Source organism: Cydia pomonella, chromosome 20, assembly GCF_033807575.1.
Source record: "Cydia pomonella isolate Wapato2018A chromosome 20, ilCydPomo1, whole genome shotgun sequence".
Classification (NCBI taxonomy): Eukaryota; Metazoa; Arthropoda; class Insecta; order Lepidoptera; family Tortricidae; genus Cydia; species Cydia pomonella.
Window position 1 is genome coordinate 3490292 of NC_084722.1, and position 27289 is coordinate 3517580.

Genomic DNA, 27289 nt, shown 5'->3' on the forward strand with positions numbered 1-27289 from the left:
TGCTCTTCAGAATCTTTGGTTATATAGCTAGATTACTCGCTGAACAGCATTGTGGATATTCGCAGATAATCAACATACCTCTTAGGAATGATCGCATTGCGACTTTAAGCAATGGGCGCTCAACATACCTCGATACAATGGTTATTGGAGCATCAAAGGCCTACTCAGTGAATATCTCAATCATATTATGGACTGACTAAAACATTCGTCAGATCTACTTCGTTGTCAGGCGAGAGGGAAGCAGGGTGGACGAAGTCGTCCTTACAACCACTTACTCGGTATCTAAGCTTGACGAATTCGTTATAACATGGCTTTGAATCGCTCACCAATCTTTTCTTTCCCAATGACATTTTTTTTAGAAACAAACAGTCATACACAATTTTTGATCAAAATTTATAGACAAAAAATAGACCTATAGTTTCATATGTAGAAATAAAATATAAACAGGTCCGTGGCTATTACAAAAAACAAAAAGACTTAAATCTGTACTTTATAATAACAAATACAAATACTTGAAATATGTAAATCAGTGATTTGATACGTCTGTAGAAAATACGTTACATATATGTCGTAGTACATTACATTTAAGCAAATAACAAATTCCAGTTATAATCAATATTTACTTAAATGCATTATGTTTTTGATTCTCATTAAAAAGTTTACATGCGCGTTTGATAAACACATTCCCACCATAACCAGTCCTGCTGAATGGAATAAAAAATAAGTTTCTTTTGGAATAAAAAATGACATTCGTCAGATTTACTTCATTGTCCGGTTATATTAGACACGTCGGTCGAATGAAGTCGCTGTAAGTGCCTTCCTCTCTGAGCTTGAATTTCTTCCTTATGATATTCGTCAGTTTTACTACGTTGTCCGGCTAGAGGCACGCGGGACGAAGTCGCTGTAGGTCAATTCGCTCATTCAACTTGAAGTAATTGTCATTACATGGATTTACTCACCGAGCCTTTCTTTCCTATGATATTCATCAGATCTACTTCGTTGTCGGGCCATAGGCACGCAAGGCGAACGAAGTCGCTATAGGTAAATTTGCTCTCTCAACTTGAAGTAATGGTCACAACATTGATTTACTCACCGATCCTTTCTTTCCTATGACATTCGTCAGATCTACTTCGTTGTCCGGCCAGAGGCACGCGGGACGAACGAAGTCGCTGTAAGTCACTCGTTCTCTAAGCTTGAGTACGCTGACGTCCCGGCTGTAGGATGACGCGTTGTATTGAGGATGTACTCGGATCTCCGAGACCTGGAATGGCAAAATGTTTTTATAGTCGAGTTCATAAATATGTATCCATTTCTTAATCTTAATCCATTGCAATAAGGTGAAAACATGTATACACATTTATGAACTCGACAGTAATAAATCAGGTGCTGAAAAACTATAGAAAATATAGCTCATCAAAAATATTGTAGGAATTGGTAAACTGACTAGAGTTAAAAGACCAAACTAAGTTGGCAGCGATTTTGATAGCACAGACTGTCGGCCCGAACTTTAAGATACGTCAAATATTAGGTCTAGATAAAGATAGTTTATTATTCAAGTAGGCATATTACAATGCACTTATGAACGTCATATAAAGCTACACCGACTCTAACCCTACACCTCTGACCCGAGAAGATTTAAATCCCCCCTCAATTGGAGGAGGGTATCTCAATATGGACCGGCAAAAAACTCGGCGGTACACATCTTTACAAAACATTACATGTTATAATTAACATGCATTACATAAGAAAAAAAAATTAGATTACTATAGAAATCATGCAATTACATACAGTTGCTACTTTTCTTTATAGAAATTGTATCAAAAAAATATATTTTTCATATCAAATCATACAAATACATAGCTCTTTCAGAAAACATATCGAATTCTTACAAAGGGAAAAGAAAAATAAAATTAATAAAGAAATGAGAATATACATTATATAAATTGACAGATTGCTATACTTACAAAAAATATTTGATGTGCAAAAAATACCTATTCGATATGGATCGGGTATGTCATTGTCAAAAGTAACTATTTTGTTTGAAGAAACGTCACTTTTAAACTTCGAATCGGGCCTGTGTGCAAGTGTTATTTTAAACGTCCAACTTTTATGAAATTATGATGTTGATATCCACAAACAATTATGAAATTATGACGTTTACTTGTACAGTCTATGCTGTTAAAATCGCTGCCAAGTTAGCTTCTCCTACCTCTACATATAAAGGTTGATTTAGACGAAGACTATTTTCAGCTGCCTAAATTAAGGCGACTAATAAAGGCCGTATAAACACTTTCGGTGCCATTTTTTCGCGGCATACCAGCGCTGGCACGAAACAGAACACGCGCCTATTTTTTAGCGCCAGTGACCTCCGCTCGCGCCTCACGCTGCCCCCGCTGGTTGGCTGAAAAGGCACCGTGTAAACGACTAGTGTCAGTTTGCTGGTCACTGGCGGTGAGATTTAGGCTGAATATAGTCATTGTCTAAACTGTCTGAAGATGTGCTGTCGGTCGACACTGGCGCCGTAATTTAGGTGTCTCAAAATAGTCTCCGTCTAAATCAACCTAAGGCCACAAATCAAGCATAGCACTTCGTGACATACGCGCCAAACTCAAAGATATGAAATAGTATTTATTGTATATCTTTTCTGCTTAGGAGGCCTGTGTGATACACAGTATATTTTGGTTAATAAATATACGTAATGAAAGCTTACCAATTTGATCTGCACTCCCTCCACCGACGTTCTAAGGTTATGCTTTCCTAGATACACAGTAAGTGTATTCTGGTTGACCACTCGACTGGAGCCCTTGCGGGTAACGCAGTGAGCGGCAGTGATCACGTGGCTGCGAGTTACGAGGGTGCCACCGCAGATGTACTTATTGTCTACAGTCTGAAAAGTAATAAAAATAGTAGATAATATCCGAAAAAGGATGCATATTAACACATTCCGTCCGTGCCCCGTTTATAGGTCACGACAAGCCATTGATGTAAGTTTTACTTACATCAATGCGACAAGCCTCTATTATAAAGCCGTTAGGTTGACAGTTCAGTTTAGGACTGTGAACGAGTTAAGTATATCCCACTTCTGGGGTGAAAACTCTTTTTATCCGAGAGGTATTAAAGGATTTGTGATGAGAGTTATAGATCAATTTAATTATAATGTATTTGTTAACCTAACGGGTAAATGTAGCATCTGCTAATAAGGTCATCTTTCAGATAAATGGACGACGACGTTGAATGTTGATTAAGAACAGATGAATAGGTAAGGTGGTTTAGTTAGTGGAAACCATTTTCTCCCGAAATAGAATTTCATAGAAGGCGTACGTTAGGATCGCAAAGCTATTTTTCCCTCTATGTATATTTTTTTGCAATTCACCCTTACCTGTGTTTGGTATGATGCTATTCGCCAAGGCCACTGCTCCTCCAGAGTTAGCCATCCGTTCACCACTAGCGGGTTAGGTTGTTTCTATGACTACCTTACCTGTGTTTGATATAATGCTATTTGCCACGGTCACTCCCCCTTCAGAGTTGAATACTTTGCCTGTGTTTGGTATAATGTTATTTACCACGGCCACTGCCCCTCCAGAGTTGGCCGGCCGTTCACCAGCAGCAGTTTAGTTTTTTCTATGAATACCTTACCTGTGTCTGATATAACGCTATTTCAGTTCAAAAAACCGTTCATTATAAACGGTTTTAGAATTGTTTCTTATGAATACCTTACCTGTGTTTGGTATAACGCTATTTGCCACGGCCATTGCCCCTCTAGAGTTGGTCGACCGTTCACCACAAGCGGGTTGGGGTTGTTTCGTACCACCTTGCCACATTCCGCCTGAAAACAATTATATTTATACTATACTGTACTACTTAAACTATCTGCTTTTCTTCTTCTCAGCATATTCGCGTCCACTACTGAACATATGCCTTTTTCATGGATTTTCTTGGGTTTCCGTCACCTTACATAATATATTATGAACGTTACCTATGCACTGTTAGTGTTTGAAAATTATGGAAAATATTTTTACACTTGACTTTTTTGGATCTTTTAATTAGTGTAAAAAAAGTGAGAAACAGTTTCCATGCATTTTTTTAATGCTCTTAATATTTATAATAATTAAAAATTCAAACAATCTGTGGTTGATATAAAGCAAATTGTGTCCATATATTGTCAATAATGTTAATAATCAGAGAGTAAAATGAGGACTACGTTTTTATGAAAAGGTGATTTCGCGCGGGTCATCTACTTTTGTGTTAACAATTGGTCAATTGGGGTCAATATACATGTGTAATGGATATTGGTTGGATTTAGATATGTGGATGAAATATTAGGAACAAGCGCTGGTGGCCTAGCGGTAAGACCGTACGACTTGCAATCCGGAGGGCGCGGGTTCTAACTAGGGCTCCTGATATCCGTGATACACGCCGATCCGTAGCTACGGGTTCTTAAGCCCGGCGGTACTAAGATCACGAATTTCACGAACACGGCAAGGTACGTACCTCGTACCTGCGTTCGCGTCCGGATTCACGTGACACGCCGTGACCGTGACACGCCATGATACGTAGCCCGTACCTGCGTTCGTGTGCGGAGCTTCGGGCTCGGTTCCGTTGGATAGGTACTTACGGCGTGTTCTTAAGATACGTGAAGCCGTGATCACGCCTACACGGATCTACACGGATTCACGTACCCTAATTTCACGTAGCCGAATGTCACGTGTGGAACGGACCAGAAAACCGTTGCCGTGAAACACGAAACCGGGCGCACGGCTACGGGTTCACGAATCACGGACACGACCGCGAGCCCTAGTTCTAACCCCGGCTCGTACAAATGAGTTTTTTTGAACTTATGTACGAAATATCATTTGATATTTACCAGTAGCTTTTCGGTGATGGAAAACATCGTGAAACCGGACTAATCCCAATAAGGCCTAGTTTACCCTCTGGGTTGGAAGTTCAGATGGCAGTCGCTTTCGTAAAAACTAGTGCCTACGCCAATTCTCGGGATTAGTTGTCTAGCGGACCCCAGGCTCCCATGAGCCCTGGCAAAATGCCGGGACAACGCGAGGAAGAAGGATGAAATATTAGGAAACTCATAATCTGGCAAGTCAACTTTGTTAATACAAAAAGCCGTCAAAATTGATAATGATAACATATCTCCCATACAAATTTTCATACTAATTAACAATTGTTGTCAGGATTTCTAGACGCTTATTGTTGTATTTTAAATATTTAATGAGAGCTCTCTGCGATTGTTTGAAATTTAAGTAATTTTGAATTATTCAAGCGTAAGTCGTAAATGTTTAAGTACAGTCAAGTGTAAAAATATGGGTACACATATCTTACTCAAAAATATGTCCCATAGCGTCTTATTCCAGTGTAATAAGAGCGTAGTACCATATTTATGAGACGATTCTTTCGATACATATTTTTGCACTAGACTGTACCTATTTCAAGAATAAATTAAATTTCATTCGCGTTCATATGTTAACGGTATTAAGAGAGTCATTTTGTATTTGATACGAATATTGAAACAATTCGCGAAATAAGTACCGTTTTAATTATTAATATTATGAACTGTAATTGCTGTAAACTGTGAATATTATTTTCAAATTTCCAGAAACTAATTTAAAAACGAAAACAAAAAAATCCGACGAACTAAATTAATAGGTATGGATAACATATGATTTGCATGATTTCTATAGTAAACTAAATTGTATTTTTATTCTTATTATAAGATGTAATGTTTTGAAAAGATGTGTCCCGTCGAGTTTCTTGCCGGTCCTTATTGGGACACCCTCCTCAAATTGAGGGGAGGATTTAAATCTTCTCGGGTCAGAGGTAGAGTTAGAGCCGGTGTAGCTTTATTTGATGTTCATAAGCGCATTGTAATATGCCTACTTGAATAATAAAATATCTTTATATTTATATTTATCTATTAAATAACACAATCAGGTTGTCTGCATTGACTTATACACCGTGGGTCAATTAAACCCTTCGTAAAGACGGGCCTTATGGGCACTAAGAATCGTGCCAGTGACACCGCTGTGCACGAATGTAAGCCAAGCGTGCAGTTCAACGAAACTAGTTGCGACTAATCGCGCGCGTGATGCGAACTCATCGCGTTGTAGCATTCCACCGAGGCACGCCAAACGAGAATGTTGGGTTGGAATTATATGAACGGGCCTATCTTTACTTTTGAAATCTTTGGTTGTCGGGAAGAGGTCGCTTTTAGCCATAAGACCGCCTGTTGTTACCTAGCTTTTAACTGTATGGTAAACAATAATAGTATTTTATAAAGGGTCGGCAACGTGCATGCTTCAACCTCTGGAGTTGAAGGCGTCCATAGGCTGCGGTGACTGCTTACCGTACTGCATAGAAAATAATTTACTTTTTAATATAAAACCTAAATAATTAATGAAAATTGGTAAGTATCTCAGTAAACAAAAATGTAGTACAAAAGACATAAACGCGCGACTATTTAATCCCGCCCCGCGCCCATTTTGTCTTTTCTATGGGAGCGCCGCGGCACATCATTGGTCAATTTTTTAAAAGTTCATTACAAAATGAATATTATAGTTGAGAGTCCATACATGAAAAGTACGCAATTATAGTTTGGTATACGAAATCTTAATTCAACCATTACAGTCTACGAGTAGAAAATAGTACATTACGATACAAGTGCGAAAAATAGGAAATTCGAAACGAGTGGCGATAAATTAAAACACGACCGAAGGGAGTGTTTAAAATCGACACGAGCTGCGAATTACCTATTCGCACGTGTATCGTACAATGTTTTACAGTACATATGGCTCTTTAAAGTTTCGACATATGCACGGAAAGTGCTCATTCCTGCACGCGTGCGGGAAAATAGCACCATATGTACTGTAAATAATATTTACTTACTTAAATTAAAAACCTATAATTTACTTATAATATTATGAATTATAAAATTTATAAACATTTTTTTTACTGTGGATCGAGAAGATTAACTTCATTAAATCCTTAAGTGGATTTTAATGTTGTCAAACACAATAGACAATATTTAACTGTGAAATTTCACGAATTAATAGCTTAATCTATTTGAGATACTATTCCTGGCTAAACAAACATTATAGGTATTCATTAGGTTTAGATTTTAGAACCTTTTAATAACTTGTGAAGAGATGGCACGAATTTTATGTTATTCGCTACTTAATAATAAGTAATAGGTAATTTACCTACTAAAAACCTATTACAGATATGTAATATTACAGATATGTATATGTATTCGCCAAGGCCACTGCTCCTCCAGAGTTAGCCATCCATTCACCAATAGCGGGTTAGTTTGTTTCTATGACTACCTTACCTGTGTTTGATATAATGCTATTTGCCACGGTCACTCCCCCTTCAGAGTTGAATACCTTGCCTGTGTTTGGTATAATGTTATTTACCACGGCCACTGCCCCTCCAGAGTTGGCCGGCCGTTCACCAGCAGCAGTTTGGTTGTTTCTATGAATACCTTACCTGTGTCTGATAGATGGGTTTATGTTAGAGGGGCGGCCGGAGGGGGCCCTCTTTTTCGCATAAAATGGATTATCATATTTTCACATGGCTATTTATCAAACCGGTTTTTAAAATACCGGTTTATTTCGGGTTTTCTCCTAACTTTTATAAGAACGCGAACATTGAAAGAGCTGTATTGTAACATTTGTAACCTAAACAAACCGGTTTATTCGATGAGCGACGAAACGGCCGGTCGGTCTGGTGGCCTGCCACGTAAACATAGACACCGACACCTGTTTTTATTGTTCTAAACCGGTTAATTTGACAAGAACTGTTCTCATAAAAACCAGTTTAAAAATAACGACTTTCGAGCGAAACCGAAAGTAAAAGGTTTTGCGCAAAGTACATGATAACGGTCTGGAAATTTAACCGGAAACGTTGCCTGTAGGTAAAACATTAAAAATCACATCCAAATGAATGCTAATAAATATTTTAGAGTACATATGGTGCTACTTTATAGCACTAGTGCGAAAAATAGCATATTACGTTACTGTGTCGAACATTTAAAGGGCCATACGTACTGTAAAACGTTGTACGATACATGTGCGAATAGGTAATTCGCAACTCGTGTCGATTTAAAACATTCCCTTCGGTCGTGTTTTAATTTATCGCCACTCGTTTCTAATTTCCTATTTTTCGCACTTGTATCGTAATGTACTATATCAATCAAAATCATCACTTAAAAGTAAATTTATTCCACCAGCCAAAATAAGGAAACCACTCAAACTTTGAACATAATTACTTTGCCACTCTTGAGAACAAAATGCAATTTTCTCATCGGTTATTGAAATAACAACAGTAATAATGCACCTACTTTCAGAGCACTTATGTTACTGAACGATTTATAATATTTATATGTACAGGATGCCGATACAGATATATTTCACGATAGAATGGATGTTTTCGTGAGGCGTGTTAAGCTGTATCTTGACAATAGCATTCCAATAAAGTGGGCAATTATTTAAATGAAATTTGACACATACTCTGTATACATACAATTTATAGCGTTAGAATATGAAATAAGGCTTAATTTATAGTTTAATATAGTGTAATATGTAAGTGCTTTGGTCTAGTACTGTACGAGTAAACTTGCATAAATAAATAAATAAACAGAGCCAGAGCCGGCCGGGTAAAAAAATGTTGGCAGTGTGTTTGCAACAACCTACTTTAGCATAATTAAGTATCGTGAAGGCACTCTGTATAAAATTAGATACGCACAACGAATACAATTAATATTAAACAGTTTTTTGCTCCTCAGTTGAAGCGTTTCGCGGGTTTCGGATTAAGATCATACCACTCCGTCGCCTCAGGATCGTAACGACAAAAGTGTATAAAGATACCTTGGCGCTTAAGTTCTTTTATAACTAGGTAAATACTTAAAGAAAATACGGAGCAGAATACCAAACACTAGCTAGAAAAACCACAAAAATACTACCGTTAAGAAACCAGTATTGCATTGAAAAAGAGTTGATTTTTGCGTGGCTTCGTCGATAGTGAATTTGGCTAGTTTTTATATAGTGCTGGCGCCATCTTTAATCCCGATTGTCATTTATTTATAAGCATAATCCAGCTTGTGGTAGCATTTTCAATTTTCTTAGGAACTTAACCAATTTGTACTTACAGTTTTATTTATTACCTACGCCACTCTATACGTATAGGTACAGTCAGCATCAAAAGTAGCGGATCAAATAACGTTTCATAAGTAACTACCATTCTGTAACAGCTTAACAAAAAGTGATGTCTTTAATATAGAACAACTAAGACTGTAAAATATATACTTTTAAGCGCGAATTTTAGAAATTTATCTATATTTGGAAAAGTTATCCGGAATATCAGATACTTTTGGCGCGTTGTTTCATCCGCTACTTTTGATGCTGACCGTACCTATATAATGGAGTCATCCATTAGTTACGACACACGAATTTCTAGGTATTTTGATCCCTCCTAGATAAACTCCTAGGGGGCTCCTTGTCACACTTGGTCACATTTTGGCAAAAATTGAGGGGTTTTTGACCCTGGTGTGACGTCATATCATTGACAACGTAATCGGCAATACTAATTGGGTATTATTATTTGAATAAAATTTTTTTTTGATAAAAGAAATATTAGTAATTATATAACACAAAACTAATTTAGAAAGGAAATTACACGAATAAAAACGATTTTCGTTCCAAAAACTCATTATTTAACTGTACCGTGAATAAAAAAGCTTTTATCGCTGACTGTACTTTTCTTTCCAAAATATTCATCGAGACAATTCTAAAAACCCTAAACACAATTAGGTTACGTTGTTTTATCACAGAGTTCCTATGGCCACCTCCTGTCTCCATCATCAGATCATCTCGATGGTACCATAATATTGCATTGTCACCCGACTTACATTTATGTATGCAAATTTTCAGCTTCATCGGAAACCGGGAAGTGGGTCAAACTTAACTTGCAAGATTTGATTACAAACAGACAACGGTCAGGTGAAAGTAAATAAAAGCTTGTAAAAATAGGTATTTTTTTTAAGTTAAAGTTACGTCACAAAGTTTGTGACTCCCCACTTCTCCTTGCCACAACATGTCACATTTTCCTGACCCCCACCCTCCCCTTAAATCACAAACAGCTTTCTAGCACTATCGATCACGGAGCAAAGCCGAATACAAGACATATTTTCTTCATCATAAAGGTATGATACTTTAGTAAGTATTAATATTAATATAAAAATGTTTTTCAAACATATAATACTTTGATTCATTGTTTTCATATACTTCGGTCACTCGAGTTCAAACTCTTGTGAGTCATATCAATACTATAATTAATGATCTATCACTACAATGAGAATCTTATATTATTCCTAGATGTATACAAATCATGTCTCGCTTAGTAACAAGAAAACGCGAGTAAAACCGGAGTCAAGTTAATAAACCATAATAACCAAGGAATTATCCATATTAGTAAAAGGTGGATAAACGAACCTGTTGTCTGTTGTTATTGTTGTTGTTGTTGTTGTTGTTATTAGGCCTGCTGGGGACGATGAATGTAGGCTGCCCGCCTGAGAAATAGTCGTTCCTGGAATTAAAACGAAAATATGTTTTACTAAAACATTATTCGTAAAGGTAAAATTATGAAGCATAGAAAGAGTGTCGGATATTTTTTTTATTAAAAAACGCATGTGCGTTCAGTTTAATCGAAACAGATAAAATTGAAAGTTGGTCACGGTCCGACAATCGAACTAAGTCGAATTTTGACGTTTGTCTGACGGTCGAACTATCTGGAATTTTACATTTCCTCGATGTGCGACCACTCGGGCTATAAGAAATTTTACAATTCTTCGTAGTTCGATAGTCGAACTAAGAGGAATATAAAATTCGTTATAGTCCGAGTGTTCGGATGGTAAGGAATTAAAATTCCTTGTCGTCCGACCTGTCGAACAGGACTGTCGCGGACGTAGGGATTAATCCCTATTGCGGATTTATTGAAAAAAAAAATCTTAATAAACAACCAATTATGTAGGTACTTGCTCCTAAATGTTATGTACTCGTAGGTAAGAGAATTCATGTCGGCAACAAGGTATTATTGTATGAATCATTGCGGTTTTGCACGCGGATGTAAAACTATTAAGTATGTGACAATCATTAACAGAAATCGAGGTAAGGTCATTATCGCAGTAGCTGGTTTTCATTATGGTGTAAATAGCCAAAATACTTGAGATTTCCTTCTCTGAGTTAATTGTTCGGACCTCTGACTCGCCCACCGCGGGTTCCGTACTTTTTAGTATTTGTTTTTAGGAATAGTGGCAACAGAAATACAATCTGTGAAAATTTCAACTGTCTAGCTATCACGGTTCATGAGATACAACCTGGTGACAGACGGACGGACAGCGGAGTCTTAGTAATAGGGTCCCGTTTTACCCTTTGGGTACGGAACCCTAAAAATACACACATTTAATTTCATGAAAAACTTTAGCCTAAGAGTACAGGCAGAGGGGGCAGCTGCCCCTCCCCCCGCCCCTCATCCCTGGAGCTCAAATTTTACATACAATGTATGGCCGTCTGCCGTGTCTGCCCCCCTCGCTCCTAGGCCTACGGCGATATCAACTTGCCCCCCCCCCCCTCCTTATTTCAATCTAAAGTCACATAATTTTAAGTGAATAAAAAATTACTATGGACCTATAATTAATAGGTTTTTCGGTATTCCATATTTGTAGACTAAATTTTGAACGAGTCTAAAGGTCTCTAATTGTCAGTTAGTGTTGTTAATACCGTAAGAATGAAATTGGTCAATAATTTAATAGTTAATTTATACATCATGTGAATCATGCCTTTCACTTGATAAATTATTCTACGGTAAACGTCCTAGTGTTTGACTGCCTACCTAATTACAATAGATGACTGTCCATTAGCCATTGCTAGATATTAGGCCAGTCCAAGGGAGGCAGCTATACGGTGAAATAAGATAGCAATATCACTTGCTCCCTCTAACGCATTAATGCGTCCCTAGGACTGACCTACGCTGGGCCATCATGTAGAGGAGCCATAAGAGGAAAGGATCAGACGGGCGCTTCTAGATACAAACTTAGTCCTCGTTTTCCTCTCTCTCTCCTCTTAAAGCTGGCACTCATTGGAGCGGTGTCAAACACTGGGACATTTACATTACCTACCCGTCATCATCATCTTCGTATCTACTCGTAGTTGTGGTACGCATGGGTACCGCCGTCGTCAGCCGGTACCCGTTGTCCGGCCTCCTTCTGTCATCGTTGAAGCTGCTACCGGTCTGAGTACCGAAGCTGCTACCGGTACCGGTATTAGTACCGAAGCTTGAGCTACCGGTATTGGTACCCAAGCTTGAGCTACCGGTATCGCTACCGAAGCTGGACCCGGTACCGGTATTGGTACCGAAGCTGGACCCGGTACCGGTATTAGTACCGAAGCTGGTTTGCGTGCCAACGCTCTGGGCTGGGATTTGGCCACCACCGCTGTTAACAAGCATGAAAGTTGTTTAGGTACTACGATAGAAGCAAAAAAAGGTGCACTACTAGGGGTGAAAGATATGCAAGGGTGTAACTATGTGACTAGATACTACATGCTATATACAGAAAATAGACTACCTATACTGAAACTCACCCAACCTGTCAGTAGAAAAAGGTGCGAAATTCACTTCACTTAAAACAACATTAATGAGCAAAACACAAAAAAATATTCTCGAGACGTCTTCGCCGCCTTGAATCTCAACGACAACCCGGAAAGTCAACTCTTCGCGCCTAAATTTTTTTCAATTTGTCGCATTTTTTACTGACAAGTTTGCCGTACCAGAGTATATAATATTCTCAGGCTAAGAATACGACAAGACTACGACCCATATATAGTGATGGGTTTTATTCTTACAAATTATTCACATAATAAAATTGCGGAGGTCTATTTTGAAAGTAATTTCTTGTTCTCAATTTGTTATGCATATGTTAGCTGTTAATGGTGATATTTCTGATTCAAAAAATAAAGAAAGCCGACGTATCATATCCATAAGAAATTGATAATAAGAAATTAATATCTGAATAGGCATCCCAGTAAAGTTGACAGGTTCGGATATGTTTAAACAAATATATATAAAGGGGCCCACTGCTGATTACTAGTTCGCCGGACGATATCGGCCTGTCATTTGTTCGCGAAAGCTGATAATAAAGCCCGATATCGTCCGGCGAACTGGTAATCAGTGGCCCCTTTAAATTTCGTACCTACTTGTCAAGTATGATCATATTGTCAACCAGAGTAATATCCGATACTCGAAGATATCTCTCGAGAGAATTATCTCTTTGTAATTACTACTGTATTGTCTACTGAAATAAATAAATAAAATAAATAAATAAATATTATAGGACATTATTACACAAATTGACTAAGTCCCACAGTAAGCTCAATAAGGCTTGTGTTGAGGGTACTTAGACAACGATATATATAATATATAAATATTTATAAATACTTAAATACATAGAAAACACCCATGACTCAGGAACAAATATCCATGCTCATCACACGAATAAATGCCCTTACCAGGATTTGAACCCGGGACCATCGGCTTCATAGGCAGGGTCACTACCCACTAGGCCAGACCGGTCGTCAAATGCATGCATATTATCGATATAATTAATGAAAAAATACAAATACCCTTTTAACATTGAATCACCGTTCACCAATCAAAAGATCAATGTTCAAAAATACTTTATAACATTATGTTGAAGGTAGAGGGTATTCATCGTGAAGTGCTTCGAGCACCTACAATTTAAATTATTTAGAAGTCTACTTTAAGCTTCACGAGAGCTCTAAACTAAAATGTGAAAAGAGATATTTCACTGTTAGGAGCCTTGTTGAAATTCAAGTGGGTACATTTTGTACGAGGAAAATGTATTGAAATTTAACAGTTCTGCGTTGAGTTTATATTCAACAGTTTGCGACTCGTTTTAGTATTAATTTGGGTAAAGGACGTTCGTTCACATAATAGACACACGAGAAAATTACTTCCATAATAATATTTTGAGTAGATAACTAACATAAATATTTCCAGTAGCGACTGCTACAAAAGTAGAGGAATTTTGAAATATTGAGATTTACTTTAGCCATTGAAGTTAATATTATCGTATCACAGCGCAACTTTAAAAGATATTTGCCCGAGGTGTCATTTGCCAAATTTTCATGTGAACGAACGCGTCTTTATTTAAAAAACTGTTAATTTTTAAAGTTTTGGAAGGCATTCTGAAGAAGGCATTGAGTTAGGTTAGGTTCGATTTGTCAACTTTCTAAAAATTGAACAGTTCAAAAGAACGCGTGCGGTAAAATCAAAATTCAGCAAAGAAAAATCAGACAAATATTGTTTCGGAGTTGCGATAGTTAACCGTAGACACGTTAAGCTCTAAAATAAGTTTATTTTTGTATAATTTGAGGGATCCAGGCACTTTACATCCCCGAAACCGTAATTGCGACCTAATTTCCAAAGGAATCAGCCAACAAGGAAACGCTTAATTTCAATTGTATCTCAATTTCTACTCCGATGCGCCTAAATAATACAGATAGGGTTTGGGATTTGATTAACGAGTTATTTATTACTAATAATTTGGCTTGTACCTAGAGAAGATACGATTAACTGGAGCATTCGTGAAACATTTTGTATACGATTTACTTTTAAAGTGTTTTTAGTGTTCCGTATTCAACTAGGAACCCTTTTATTGTCCATCTGTCTGTCCGGAACTTTGTGTTCGGAGATCGGAAATCAAGACATGGAAGAGATCACTCTTTAGCGATAACACCGCCTGTTGTCTGCCTCTATCACTAATCGTTTGTTTTTCTTTAAATTGTATATTTTACTGAGGTGTGCCAATAAAGAGTATTCTATATATCTATCTAAGAGCGTCACTACCAGTAGGGCCAAGATGGTCGGCTCTTTATCATTTGTCACCATGCCTGTCACGTTCTAACAAGTATGTAAGCGCGAAAGTGACGGGCATAGTAACTAGTGATAATAAACGGACAGACAGACGGACATGACGAATCTATAAGGGTTCCGTTTTTTGCCATTTGGCTACGGAACCCTAAAAATGGAACCATGATGCCACCGCAGATCGTTAGTAACTATTAAACAGATAAGATAAATTTATCATGGATATATATATATATATATATATAGTATGTTTCCCACAAAAAATGAAGGCCTCGATTCTACTCGCTAAATCGAGCTACTTTTACTATGGGACTAACCCTGAAATCGCGACTTTTTTTGGCTTTTCTATAGAAAACCTCAACATCTGATCAGCCAAAATGTATGAAAAAGCCAAAACTTCCTATAGTCAAAGTAACTCAGTGTGCCGAGTAAAATCAAAGCCTGCATTTAAAGCTGGAAACACCCTAAACACAACGCCCACGACAACAAATTGATAATATAAAAACGTAAGCGTACATTGTTTGTGAATTTTCTCTTTAATTACCTAACGATTATCGGATACTAATTAAGTGTCAATCACTTCATAATATCAGTTATTAAAGAAATGACCGAATGACATGATTCATATTCGCAAACCGGTAAGTGGAAAAGTACGCTATGGAACGGGTTGTGCTTTTTAAAAATTAAAAATAAACATAATTGGATGTTCCGAGTCAAAATGGACACATATATAACATGCCTACCAGGTAAACAGTGCACAGTTGCAGTTCATTTGCAGACAATAAATGCTTTAAAATCTTTAATAAGATGATAAATATTAGTTACATATTGTATAGTTAAAACAAAATTATGACTATTTATATATACAGAAAACACCCATGTGTCAGAAACCAATATCTGTGTTCATCACACAAATAAACGCCCTTACCGGGATTCGAACGCGGGACCACCGGCTTCATAGGCAGGGTCACTAGTTCACTACCCACTAGGCCAGACCGGGCGTAAAAGCCAATACCTCAAAAGTTCTCTAAAAACTTTGGTAAACCAATAGCAAATTATGTATTTTTATGTAAAGCAAAACTTATCTTTAGGTATTTAGATAAAATTAAACAAAATCTACCCTCAAATGGCTCATTAAGCCAGTTGAGGGTAGATGAAAACATTACATGATCAAATAATGTATAAGTTAAAGTCAGGTCATTCAGTGACAGATCCAGGCGGTTTTGAATTTGGTTGGTTAACCAATAAATGTTATAATTACCCGAAAATGTACAAATTGTTTGGTTTACTTTTACACCGTTCTGACAATAAAGGAATTTTATGTTATCTTATATTTTATTTAAATACCTAAAGATACAGAGTATAGAGACACACCCTTATTCGTGAAACTACGCATAGGTAATTTACAACGATACTTTTAGCACGTGGGGATAGCCCGTACTATTTTTGCCTACGTACATTAGTCAACTGATTGCGAATAGAGGAATATACATCTATCGGCGCCTACGGCCTACATTCAGTGTCCTAACATTAATCTCCTTAAATTGATCTCTCCCTAAGCTCTAGTAATAGGTAGCTGCAAAGAGATATTGATAGAGCGAGAGATATTGATTGTAGAAGAGGTGTAAAGCCTAAGAAAACATCGTGCCTCCAAGTTTGGTAACTGATCGGGACACAAAGGGCGTAGATGCCAACAATCCAGGAATGGTGAAAATGAATTCAGCACCTCCGATTTATACGAAAACGATACCAAACATGACCTAGTTGCTGCACTGATGTAGATATCACGATAAATTGAGATCCCTAAATCAACGTTCAATAGCGGATATCTCGAAAACTATACAAGATATCGAAAAACTTGACTAAATTAAACTTGTAACAAATCCCCCACTCCCCCCTCTTTTGATATGTTCACCTCCTATCTAGTCCAAACAAAGTTACGAAGCCATTAAGAGGCTGTCAACACCCAATGTCCTTGAAATTGATGTTACTTAAACAGTTTTTTAAGAAAGACTATTTGTTTTAGTCAAGTAAGAAAAATATATGTTCATATTAATTATATTTCAAAGACCGTGTTTGTACTCGATACATGATTGAACGAAATCGGCTCGATAGAAAATAATTGCAAAGATTGGTCTTAAAATCACAATTAAACGGTTTTTATGTCTTTATTGTTTTGACTTATGGGTCTGCAATTAAAATCACAATTTCAAAACATTTATATCTAAACCGCTGTTGAGTAAAATATTACACTAATAATCCACTTTTTTTTATTTAAATATTTTTCTTATTATTCCCTTGCCCAGGCCCAGTAACATGCGACAGTGCTATCTCATTTACTCCGATACAAATAGACAGTGTGCGCGCTTTAGGTATTGACAGCCTCTTAATTGTGTTTCAAGCATTTCCCTCCATAACTTTTTTTTACCATTCGTTACCTGGCCTAATAAGCGCCAAAAAAAGAAAAAATGTTGCTTACGGCCGTAAATTTTACATTGCGTATCAAATTCTTACGGTGAGTGTGCGTGTACTATAAGCGTGTTTAACGCACCATTTATCATTTGTCACCATGCCTGTCACGTTCTAACAAGTATGTAAGTGCAAAAGTGACGGGTATAGTGACAAGCGATAAAAATGGAACCATGCTGCCACTGCAGTTTGTCTATTTGCATCTATCGCTCGAATATGTCAGAGCGATAAATAGGCAGATCATGAATTAAATGTTCGCTGCTCTTAAGCACAATTTTTTAGGCTTTAGGTACTCTTCTTCTACTATTAATCACTCTTTGGTAGTAGGTCTCCTTAATAAAGCCTCGTTTATTCTTGCGTAACCTAAATCTTGGATCGCCTTCATCTTTATTAATCGAGCGGCAAGTCTAAGTTTTAGGATTACCGAGCCGGATCGGGGGAGGAGATAAAAGGCTTTTAAGTTTTGTTACATTCAAATTTGATTTAGAACAACGGAAGAGGAATAGGCTAGTTTACTATGGCTGTTTTACAGTAAGTAGGCACGAAAATGATAAAAAGATAATACACGGAAATAATAAATTCATCATCATTCTGCTTTGGTTTCATTGCACATATGATGATGATAAATGTATGGGTATTGTATGTACCTATGTATATGTAAGTATATGTATTTGTATCAATATTATTTATATATATGTATGTTTATGTTTGTGTATTTCTTATGACTGTATTGTGTTCGTACATGTATCTAATTGTATCACCTATACCTCATGTTTTTGCACCGCCTACAACTTATAGTCTGCTTTGCCTAAAGGTTGACTGGTAGAAAATGCCTTACGGCATTAAGTTCGCCTATTGTACAGTGTGTTTTCTTATGTGCAATAAAGATTAAATAAATAAATAAATATCATAATGCCATTGTCTTTATATCTCCTAAATTTCAAAACAACTTAGGCCCACTAACCCGAGGTTAGCCGGTTAAACAGTTAAACCAGTGTCAAATTGTATTGGTAAGTATGGTAACTCCGGGTTGAACCGTAACCGTAACCGGTTCAACCCCGGGTTAGTGGGATGGTGCAAGTAGCGCTATGTCTTTTAAATATCTGCACGTTAAATTGTTTCCTTCTTAAAATATTCAAATGTCATAATCATATCTTTTTACTTATGTATTCGTATATTTCGTATCGCCCAAAGAATAAAGTAAGATATCGCCCAAGTCTCAAAAATACCTAAATGTCAAAAATAATGATATATTAAATACTGAATTTCCACCGAGGCTTCTTTTTTTAAATACATTAAATATCTTAAGTGCATTAATATAAAAAAATGTTTTACGAGACAACATGTAGGTTATTTGAGATTTGGGTATTATGACACCACGTAGATTTGAATTTTGGGCATTTTGAGAAACAAATGGCATTCCAAAATTCAGGCATTTTTACAATACTCCATTTTGAGAAGTTTTGAAAACTTCTCATATTTTTGTAGTGTGCTGGATTGTATTTTTAATATCTTTGTTATATTATTGATGACATAATTGTATACCTTTTTATATGAATTTCACAGTGAATTGGTGTTCACTGACATACTGTATAATTTTCTTATTAAAAAAAATACGATCAATAGCATCAACTAAGGAATCCAATAACACACTCATCCATTATAAGCACCTGGGCCCGGTAGGTACTGCTTAGATGATGTATCTTCACGGATACGTGGGTGTCATTAGCTTTTTGCAGAGAGTTTTAACATTTCCATTACCTACAGGTATAGGTTATAGGTATTCGCGGGCTTGGTTTCCGCAACACGACGTCATGTTATCGCGCCTATTTTGCGTGGTGGGTTGTCGGCACTACTCTTGCACCACCAAACTCTACCTATAATATTATTGTTCTTCTCGTTGAATGTTTGACTCAGTCTCACTGTCAAGCAACATAGTTATAAGCATAATAGTTATTATTAATTCTGCAATTTCGCACGCCATGAACTTTATGCAGTTTCTACCTGTGGAAACTTGTAATTGGCTTACTGTTTTTATTTCGAAACCTATTTTGTTACATTAGCTGTAAGTTTTCCCAGGAAAAAAAAATAAAAAAAAATAAGGCAACTAGGATAAGTGTCGGTTGGAGACAACTTAACAACCGAATAAATACAATAAACAGCTACCTAGTAAAAATATTGTAAATGTATCAATGAGTGAATGTGAATTAAGTACGCGATATTGAAGTTAAACACTTTGAAGAAACTATTTAGGTATTCTTATTAAAGGTACGAAAAAGGCTAATTTCAAAATTCTGCTGTACCTACGTGTGAGTGTTCTCAAGTGTGGCGACAGTTAAAAATATAGAGCATTCATCAAAACTACGGAAGGTGGAGTTAAGGAACGAAATCTCCATGTACCAAAAAGTGTCATCAAAAAACTTTAAATAGGTGGCGCTACAATACCTAGAGTACTTGAACAAAAAAATCAAATCATAGACAGCGCAATTCACTCCGTCAATAACGCCTAGGTTCTTCGCTACTCTAGCGCTACTCTGGAGAGATTTGGAACTATTATTTATATCTGACAGCTGGACACTCTTGCAACAGTTCAACTCTTCTTAATTCCACACTCCATAATCAAAACTCTTCCAATGTCAAACGGTATACTCTTTACAATAATTAAAAAAATAAAAATAAATTGATTTTATTTCAGGCAAGCACCTATTTAAAATAAAGTGATACATTAAGTAAACCAAATTCATGTAAAAAATCCTTGTCTTTTGAAAAACGCGGTATTACTACTATAGTTCGTGTCATCCACGAAGACACGTAGATTTGTCAAATCTAACTTTTAATAAGATGATATTACGAATCAAGGCGCGCGTCTTCGTAAAAAACACGATCTATAATAACATTATCTATTTTCATCAAGAAGCATTGATTAAAGGTAAACCGGCACTTAAAGTAATCCCGGATAATGGCACTAACATTATAAGTGCAAGCGTAAGGCGGCCATAATTAACAATGTTTTCTTCAGCATAATATCGCATAATGAACAAAAGCTTTATCACGTCGTAAAAGCTTTCACGACTCGACAAAGTTAACCATTAACATGCTTAAAAGTTTTGCAAATAATTAACGGTATAAAGCACAGTTTACTTAAATTGAAATTCTCGAAATAGAGTTACGAATATGTTTGTGCGGGTTTGACCTCTCGTAAAGCATACCGAGTACCGATACGGACTAAAATCTCACGATCACATGTTTATTCTAATAAGTCTAAAGAACAATGCTCGGAATTGGTTTTTAAAATACCGGTAAATACCGGTTTAATTCGGTTTCCCTCCGAACTTTTATAAGAACGCGAACATTTAAAGAGCTTTATTGTAACCTTAAAAACCGGTTTATTCAACGAGTGACGAAACGGCCGGTCGGCCTGGTGGTCTACTACGTAAACAAAGACACCGACCAAGGCTCGGAAACCGGTTAAATTTCCAAACCGTTATCATGTACTTGGCGCAAAACCTTTTTATTTCGGTTTCGCTCGAAAAACCGTTATTTTATAACCGGTTATTATGAGAACAGTTCTTGTCAAATTAACCGGTTTAGAACAATAAAAACCGGTTTCTTCCTATGTCGGTGTCTATGTTTACGTGGCACACCACAAGGTCTACCGGCCGTTGCGTCGGTCGTCGAATAAACCGGTTTTTTTGGTTAGAATAAAGTTTTTAAAACGTTCGCGTTCTTATAAAAGTTCGGAGTAAAACCGAAATAAACCGGTATTTACCGGTATTTTGAAAACCGGTTCCGAGCCTTGACACAGACATAGGATTAAACCCGTTTTTATTGTTCTAAACCGGTTAATTTGACAAGAACTGTTCTCATGAAACCGGTTTAAAAATAACGGTTTTTCGATTAAAAGGTTTTGCGCCAAGTACATGATAACGGTTTGGAAATTTAACCGGTTTACGAGCCTTGCTAAAGACAAGTCTTCATTTTCATTGTACGGTTATTTTATTTGCAACTTTGTTGTAGAAAAGGTTGGAATAAATGCTTTATTCTTTGTACGATGACGTAGGTAAATTACGGTCACATCGTGGATTACAAAGAGAGGACCATGCTCGCCAAAAAAGGCCTAAAATATTACTAATTTACGTAGACTTACGCCCTTTCGATCTGATGGATTACAATTTTATATCCTACCCAAATAAATATGGGTGCGAAAGGAGTAAATAATTGTTTATATCTTTTTCTCGGGTATCAACAAGGTTTCGTTTGCTAGTGTGGACTTGATAAAGGTCCTTTACGGCATTGGTTTTCGAATAGCCCAGGGGTAGGTCCAGGGCGGCTCATGGAAATCTGGGGTCGTATTTGACTTTATACATCATAGGTATTATATCTATTTCAACTACGTATACTTTAAAGAGCAGGCGCTGAACGTGTATAAAAATATATGACACATACAAACGCGCTACCAGATCTTATAAATTATAGTTCGATTCGAGTTTTAGTTATTCGATCTGTTCCCGACGTGACTATGATTTGTCTTGTTGTCTTTTGACTGATAGATCACTATCATATCGGAACAGATCGAATAACTTAAACTCGAATTGGCCTGATATAGTTCGTGTCATCCACGATGACGCGCAGAGTTGTCAAATCTAACCTTTAATAACATGACACTACGCAAAGGCACGCGTCTTCGTGAATGACACGACCTATAATCTGTGTTTACTACATCCGTAATATCCATATGAGTTGAATGGCTTTATTTTATCCAGCCATAATATAGTGTACATTTAGTAAGCAAGTAATGATAGTTTTTTGGGTACTTGTGCGCACATAAACATCTTCCTCGCGTTAACCCGGTATTTTGTCACGGCTCATTGGAGCCTAGGGTCCGCTTGGCAACTAATCCCTAAAATTGGCGTAGGCACAAATTCTTACGAAAGCGACTGCCATCTGACCTTCCAACCCAGAGGGTAAGCTAGGCCTTATTGGGATTAGTCCGATTTCCTCACGATGTCTTCTTTCACCGAAAAGGTGTTTTATACTGCACCTGTAATAATGGCAATTAAAAAAAAAACTTATTCTTCTAAACAAAAGATTGTGGCTTGATATCGTCTAACCACAGTCTGACCTCGAATGGTGATTGTGTAGGTCCGAGGAATTGTGGCAAATTCCACTTCAAACATATTTATTTTTTGTTATTGATGGACACAACAAAACATACACATGTGCATGTATATCATATAGTATGTAAAAGTAAGTTTATTGCTATATCTAGTAGGTCTGATTCATTAACGGCGGATTTTAAGTACCTACCTACTCACCAACGTTAAAAATTAATTCATCATTAAAAAGCGCTGGCGGCCTAGCGGTAAGAGCGTGCGACTTGCAATACGGAGGTCGCGGGTTCTAACCCCGGCTCCTAACAATGAGTTTTTCGGGTATTTGTACGAAATATCATTTGATATTTACCAGTCGCTTTTCAGTAAAGGATAACATCGCGAGGAAATCGGACCAATCCTAATAATGCCTAGTTTACTCTGGGTTGGAAGCTCAGATGTCAGTCGCGTTCGTAAAAACTAGTGCCTAAGCCAATTCTAGGGATTAGTTGCCAAGCGGAGCCCAGGCTCCCATGAACCGTGGCAAAATACCGGGACAACACGAGGAAGATGATGATTAGGTATACTTAAAACGCATTTACTGCAACGAAAGTTTGCTACCTTCATTATTGCGGTTTTCCACATAGTGTTTCTAAGTATTTTTACATTGATCCTTAAGTATACCTACGAAGATTTAATGAGTCAACAGACAAAGGAGTTTGGTGACTTAATTCGTAATTGGTCGATTGATCGTCTAAGTAATGGGTCCCGAGTGCCTCATTTTGTTCGTTGTAATTAGCATTGAGTTAGATTGAGTACATTTAAATAAATGAGACAAACACAGATTTAAGAAAAAGTGTCTTCTCCTATGGACAGTGGTTAATAGTAGATTGTTAACCAAGGGATGAAAGGCACTCGTTTGGGAATCGTTGACGATCCCAAACTCACAAGCGGTATTGAACCTTTAAGTCTAAGGAGAGACTTTGCCTCCTTGTTTGTGTTCTACCGCTTGTACAATGGGCTGTGTTCTGAGGAATTGTTTGACATGATGCCAACGGCCACTTTCTATTACCGCACCGCTCGCCGTCGGCAGGGAGTTCATCCTCACACCTTAGAACCTAAATGGTCGCGTACTGTGCGGTTCAAGAGGAATTTCCTCCCGCGGACGCTCCGGCTGTGGAATGAGCTCCCTTCCGAGGTTTTCCCGAGGGTCTACAGTATGGGGTTCTTCAAAAAAGGAGTGTACAGGTTTTTAAAGGGTCGGCAACGCGCATGTAACACCTCTGGAGTTGCAGGCGTCCATAGGCTGCGGTGACTGCTTACCATCAGGCGGGCCGTATGCTTGTTTGCCACCGTCGTGGTATAAAAAAAAACTCATTTCGGTCGAGGCAGTTTGTCGCTCGAACGCAGTGAGAGCATTGTCAATCAATTGGGCATAAGCTGTATATAAATTACTTAGTTAATTAATAAACAAATATATATAAGAACTGAAATAAAAACGTAAAAGTATAAAGCATACTTCTATAGCAACTCAAAGTACACTTAATATAGCAGGTACGAGTCAGTTCTCTTTCTAATTTAGACTAAATATCAAAAAAGTAAAAAAATACTTACATATTAAGATTAACCGGGTTCTGCGGCGGTCCCTGCGTCGAGGAATACACCGGCCCTGCCCCCGCCTGTTGCCCCTGCACCGGCTTGGCTTTAGGAATATCATCAGGCCTCAGTACAGGCCTGGCCGAATCATCCGGCCTTAGGCCTGGCCTCGCCGAATCATCCGGCCTTAGAGGCCTGGACGTCGTCCGCCTCTCATCAGGCCTATCAATAGCCGGCTGAGGATTATTAGCATTGCATATTTCTCTTCCATTCAGCCGTATGGCTTGCAATTTTGGGGCCTTGTTTAAAGGGTTGTATTGGACGAAAAATCGTACGGCGGTCGCGGGGCCGGGGTGGATTTTCATCTTTGTGTTTTCTATTTTGAAGTCTGTGTTGTCTGTGGTTGTTACGTCACCGACCCAGTTCTGGAAAAAAATATTAAAAGATGTAGGTTTATGTAGCCAAGATGGTGGATTTATGGCCGAAATGTGGCAAGTTCCGGAGGTTACACGGCCTGCAAACTGACTCTGTGGCGTTGCGAAATATATCGCAGCCATAATTTTGTGTTTTTTTGTTCAAAGACATATTTTATAATAATATATATATATATGTAAGTTTTATGAAATCGGCCAATAGTCGCCTGGAAATAAAGATTTTTCGTTTCATTTCATTCTATATATTATGTTAACGAAATGCTACTTGACACCCGATTAATTGGGAAGAAACTTTTGTTCGAAGCAAATGCGTCAATTTAAGAAAGGGTCTAAGACCAGAAAATAAATATAGGCGATTGCCATAATTACCTGTACAGATGAAGGGCACTAATGCCGTGAATATTTTATTTAAAATCGATAATTACCTATATTTACAAGTACACGACAGGTTACATCTTGGTGTTCGTGAGCATTACTTATCAATACAAACTATTCATCTGCACGATTTATGTTAATCTTGTAAGGCAATAAAATAATTATGTAATAAATAATTCCTAGTAAAACCCTTAAAACCGTCCGTGGACAGATTCATCACTCCACCGGCCCGGCTCCGTTCCTGGTGGCTCATAACTGATCAAATTTTGATGTATACTTACTCCAAGTATGTCAGCTTTGCTGTCCAGCACAATGTTGATCCACACCGAGTGCAATATGCTGTCCGTGGACAGATTCACCACTCCATACCACCGTCCGGGCTCCGTTCCTGGCGGCTCGTAGCTGAAGACGTTCGGGCATGGTGATAGGGGTGTCTGTTGCTGCTGTGTGAGCACTAGGGTTGTCGTTAGCAGGAGGGCTCTGAGCTGGAACAAATGTGTGTAATTTAAGAGGTATAAAAAGTAAATGTTCCAATGCAATTATAGTTTTGAATGATTCACGGTTAGTTTCACTAGACTTAAATCCACCGGGATACCTATAAATATCGGGAGCTCAAAAACAATACATATAAAACGTAATCACGGTTTATATCCCGGTCGATTTAAGTCTAGTTCCAATGCAATCGTCAAAGACAATAATGTGGTTTTTGTAACCTTGATAAACCAGATTGGAAATAGCCCCTGGCTGGCTTATTTGACTTAATAGAACGACAGGTTGTAGTGGTCGTAGACCAGGTCTATGAAAATATGACGTTTGTAATGACACACCACACTTCGTTCTGTTCAAGTCAGCGCAAAATTATCTTAGACGGACTCCAACGTAGTTTCTGCATTTCCAATTGTCTACTTTTTGGTCTATCCTTGATTCATGATGTCTTTCAAACTGTTAAATAATATTAAAACTAAAACGCTGGGAACGCGAAAAATAGGCTTTAGGGTCCCTCAACTTAATGATGTCTAGAGAAAGACGCGAACGAGGTTGCTAAAAAATGTGTATGGCCCATCTACATAGATCTAATAGATCTCAACGAATTAAGAGCCCATGTAGGTAGAGCCTCACGGGAGTATTATAACAATATATTTTTCTAAAAAGATAAAACCGAACCGTTTATTTTGCGTTCAAAGCGCGCCATCTGATAAGCGTGGAAACCACAGACGTCATTGCACATAAATACCCGTTTCCAAGTATTAAGTATATTAATACGAGATTTTTCTAATGATACTACATGGTTATAAAGCAATTAGATTAACCAAGTGCGGAGGTTCAATAAAATAATACTAACATGGAACGTTTCAAAAGTTTAGGAATCTTGAAGTCAAATAGGATGCGAAAAATGAGTTTTTCTTTTTAACTGAGAAAAATAACGTTTAAAACAATTGAAATTGCATGAACGTCTATTGCTTTACAAGTTTACACAGTTCTATATGAGCCTATCGAACAAAACAGTAAATTTTAATGTTGTGAAAAGACTGTAAATTTTACTGTTTTGAGTAGTTAAAATATTCAAACAACGTTACTGTTTTGTATTTTACTGTTTTTCAAACATTTGTTGATATTGTATAAAGCAGTAAATCTTAATGAAAATCACTTTAACACGTGCTCGATAGATCATATTTTGTGTTCAAACTCGCGGATTGGACTCGTGAGGTTAAGAGCTCGCAGTCATTAGTACCTATTATAAAAGCTACAGTGAACAGTTCAATTGCCTTTATTCTCGCTTAATGCCAAAGTGACGAATGTTGAAGTTCACTGCGTCAGTAATTCCCTATCCATCCTTACTTTCCCCGGAATCACCTGAGTTGATACGGTTAGAAGCACAGAATAAACAATAGTACAGTCAGCATCAAAAGTAGCGGATCAAATTACGTTTCATAAGTATGTAGATACTACATTCTGTAACAGCTTAACAAAAAGTGATGTCTTTAATATAGAACAACTAAGACTGTAAAAGATATACTTTTGAGCGCCAATTTTAGAAATTTATCTATATTTCCAAAAGTTATCCGGAATGTCAGATACTTTTGGCGCGTTGTTTCATCCGCTACTTTTGATGCTGACTGTACTACTGTACAGAAATGACACTTCCTATAAAATCGAAGTTTGACAGCGATTCAGGGACGAATTATGTTGTCCTTTTCTAATGTATGACACTATCCCTTTCGGCTGTTTAGGGTTGTTAAAATTCAAGTAATTATCTTATCTGTGGTTGTGCTCGCAAAGGGACGTCAAGTTGTGCCAACCCTAATAATTGCTCGGGGCAATTCTGAGCCGAGAGCGCCAGAAAGGTCGAGTGTCACCCGCGTTTAGGAGTTTGAA

The 27289-nt window shown here is 37.4% G+C and overlaps 1 protein-coding gene across 3 annotated transcripts in view; it reads right to left on the bottom strand.

Moving 5' to 3' along the window:
* LOC133528949 (proclotting enzyme-like) overlaps positions 1-27289 on the bottom strand; it is a 48945-nt gene that overhangs the window by 8231 nt on the left and 13425 nt on the right. For 2 of the 3 annotated variants that reach the window (XM_061866470.1, XM_061866469.1), the window contains exons 2-8: positions 25195-25398; positions 24123-24529; positions 12182-12496; positions 10497-10590; positions 3719-3826; positions 2711-2887; positions 1094-1261 (exon numbers count right to left, since the gene is read on the bottom strand). In XM_061866470.1, coding sequence (XP_061722454.1) covers positions 1094-1261; positions 2711-2887; positions 3719-3826; positions 10497-10590; positions 12182-12496; positions 24123-24529; positions 25195-25398 — 1473 coding nt within the window. The remainder of the gene's footprint in view (positions 1-1093; positions 1262-2710; positions 2888-3718; positions 3827-10496; positions 10591-12181; positions 12497-24122; positions 24530-25194; positions 25399-27289) is intronic. The other variant, XM_061866471.1, reaches the window with a different exon arrangement.